The sequence below is a fragment of the Colobus angolensis genome, unplaced genomic scaffold, assembly GCF_000951035.1.
Source record: "Colobus angolensis palliatus isolate OR3802 unplaced genomic scaffold, Cang.pa_1.0 Scaffold110, whole genome shotgun sequence".
Taxonomy (NCBI): Eukaryota; Metazoa; Chordata; class Mammalia; order Primates; family Cercopithecidae; genus Colobus; species Colobus angolensis.
The window spans coordinates 1691113-1694296 of record NW_012112031.1 but is presented as its reverse complement, the minus strand read 5'-3'; the positions used below and the strand labels follow the sequence as shown (position 1 = coordinate 1694296).

At 56.2% G+C, this 3184-nt stretch overlaps 1 protein-coding gene across 1 annotated transcript in view; it reads right to left on the bottom strand.

Annotated features, from left to right (window-relative positions):
* Window positions 1-2793, bottom strand: part of SERPINF1 (serpin peptidase inhibitor, clade F (alpha-2 antiplasmin, pigment epithelium derived factor), member 1) — a 24177-nt gene extending 21384 nt beyond the window's left edge. The window contains exon 1 of the mRNA XM_011956283.1: window positions 2626-2793. Within this exon, the coding sequence (XP_011811673.1) occupies window positions 2626-2674 (49 nt within the window). The 5' untranslated portion in view covers window positions 2675-2793. The remainder of the gene's footprint in view (window positions 1-2625) is intronic.
* Between the last annotated feature and the right edge of the window lie 391 nt (window positions 2794-3184).

Below are 3184 nucleotides of genomic sequence, written 5' to 3'. Positions count from 1 at the left end.
CTCCATCTCAAAAAAAAAAAAAAAGAAAAAAAATGTAGACTCTGAATGACTTTGGCTCCCCTGCCCTGGCCCCCCACACATTATCCTTCATTATCCATTTATATACACAAACATCCACCCACACAGCACACGTACTTTTCGACTTCCCAGAACAAACTGGATCAGAAAATGAGGGAAGATATTGTGTGATTGTTGGCTCTAGTCCTTAAAATTAAATCTGATAATCCACTGGACAATATCGTGGGAGGTGAAAAAAGACTGCCTTTGAGTTTACTCAGCTTAAGGCAGGACTGGCAGAGGAAGCAGCCTGGCTTTCTTTCTAAACCCCGCCTCGAGTGAGAGTCCCCCAGACCCCCGCGTTCCCAGCCAGCTGCTCTGGCATGTGGCTGCCCTGACATGCAGGGAGAAAGCTTTTGTGTAGACAACAGGAAAAGCTTTCTGCAGCACAAGATAGAGGCCTCACCACCATCCAGCCTGTCTCCACCCGGCTCGGGCCAGCCCCAGGCAGCTGCCAGGAGCCTGCCTCCCCTGAGCCTCTTCAGACTGGTTTATTAGAGACCAAAAATTCAGCGAGGTACACAGGAGGCAAGGCTAGAAGAGAAGTTGTCATTTCTAGTTCCTCTGGCCCAAGCAAGAAATTAAGGGAGAAGACAGGCTCATCCCGGCATAGTTTATTATTTTTTTTTTTTGAGACAGAGTTTCACTCTTGTCGCCCAGGCTGGAGTGCAGTGGCACGATCTCAGCTCACTGCAACTTCCGCCTCCCGGGTTCAAGCGATTCTCCTGCCTCGGTCTCCTGAGTAGCTGGGATGACAGGTGCCCGCCACCACACCTGGTTAATTTTTGTTTTAGTAGAGATGGGGTTTCACCATGTTGGCCAGGCTGGTCTCGAATCCTGACCTCAGGTGATCTGCCGGCATCCCAAAGTGCCAGGAATACAGGTGTGAGCCACCACCCCTGACCATTCTCCTGGCACAGTATTTAAGGAAAAGTCACAATTCGAATGGACCTTGAAGGAGGGACTTTAGTCTTAGTCCTTACAGAATCTCAGCCCAAATCCCAGGTCAGGTGACAGATGATTGTCACAGTGTGGGTAGGCGGAGGTGAGGTGAGGCAGCCTGGCAGGGAAGGGACCCCAGTCCAAAGGTGGCCCCCAGCTAGACACAGGGACCCGGAGGATTAAGGGCAAGTCTGAAACCTCCACTTCAGGCCATCTGGATAAGGGAAGAGGAGAGATGATTGAAAACCCTACGAGGGCAGTGAGAGGGCAGAGCGTGGGGGTCTACACGGGCGCCCCTTAGCACACACGCAATGCCCTGTCCACGGCGGTGGTTCCCGGGCTGAGCAGGCGACCGCTGGCTGGCTGCGGCCACAGGCAATGATGCCATCCTGTCCAAAGGGCAGTATCCAAGCCCCACTCCTGTCCTAGCAGGCGGGGCAGGGCTCAGAGAGCGGTAGATACGCTCCCTGCTGGGCCAAGGTCAGGCCTTCTTTTCTGACAATTGCCCACATCAAGAAACACAGCAACAGGGATTTTTGTGATCTTGCCTCCAAGTTAGGCGGATCAACTCAAGCCAACACATGTGTTTCAGATTAAACCCAGTTAGGAGGCAAACACCCTCCACGGCCGCCTCCTCCTCTTCCCAGAACCGCAGGGCCTTCAAGCCACATGGCGGTGGGCCTGGGAGACAGTGTGGGGAAGAGCACCTCCCCCTCCCCGGCTCTCTGGAAGGGGTTCCGAGGGGTCCTCCCCGGCCCACCCATGGTGACCCAGCCCCAAACAATGTTTCCAGAAGTTTTAGAACCTGAATGAGTCACACTTCCCCACACCCCAGAAGCAGCAGCCCCAAGAATAGGACTCCCTGCCCCCCAACCGCACAGCCCCATGGAACCTGGGGGCTAATGCCACCTGTGGGCTAACGCCGGGTTAGCTAACACCAGGTGGGAGGCCTGGGCCGGACGGGGTGGGGTTTCTGGGAATCCTGCTTAGACCCGCCCCTCTCGGTGGCTTGCCACAGGCAGCAGAAAGGGTGCACCCCAGAACGGACGGCCTTTCCCTCCAGCACCGCAGCTGGGCCCCCAGGACCTATACACCTGACGGGCTGAATAGTGGTCATTATTTGCCAGAGGCCACGACCTCATTGGTCTCCCCAGCCTTGACTCACAGCTTGGCCAAAGAGAGGGGGTGGGGGCCGGCTAGAAGGACCCAGCTGTTCTCCATCCCAGCCCTCAGCCAGGACGCCGAGGCCAGCCGTTTAGTTGTGCTGGGAAATTGCCTTAGCAGTCAGCACCAGCTGATTTTTGAAAACGTAGCCGAGAGCCCAGGCAGCAGGGGCCAGGGCTGGGCTGCAGGGTGCCCGCCTTCCTGACTGCCTTTGGTGGAAGCAGCTCCCTGGAGCCTCCTTCCCTCAGGCTCCAGTCCCTTTGGGGTGCTGCTTAGACTCAACCCAGCAGCTTAGCTCCCCTTTCCTCCCCACGTCCGTCCCTCCACTGTTTCCCACTCACTTCATTCAAAAGCCTTTCCAGCCTCTTCCGTCGGTGCCGTGGGATTTGGGGATCATGGGATCCTGGCCTTCGGCCTTGTCCCTCCACCCCCCACTCCCTCTGCCCTCTCTCATCCACTCACCCTTGTGCCCAAACTGCAGGGGCTGCTGTCTCCCCATTTCCTTTCCCATTTCCTTTCCCTTGCACCCCTCTTTTCTGCTCCCTCGAGTGCCCCTGCCTCTCCCCTGTCCCCCCAGCCCAGGCAAGCCGCTCCCATGGTCCCTGGCATCAGAGCAGCCAGGGAGCTGCTTTACCTGTGGATACGCTGCAGCTCCACACCCAGCCTAGTCCCGCTAAGCCTGCACACTGAGGGGGCTCCAGCCAGCACAAGAGCTTTTTTTGCTGCCTTCTAATCCAGCGTCCAGCAGGCTTCAGATTACAGCTACTCCTTTCTTAAAGCGACCTGCACTCAATTTGGATTCCGAGATTGCATCACTGTCTCGTGTTAACTTTAACCCACTGCTGCACGCTGTCCCTTACCCTCAAGGCACACACATTTGCACACCTTCCTCTTCCTTTAGATTTTCCTTAAGGGGCCAGGCGCAGGGGCTCACACTTGTAATCCCAGCATTTTGGGAGACTGAGGCAGGTGGATCACCTGAGGTCAGGAGTTCAAGACCAGCCTGGCCAACATGGAGAAA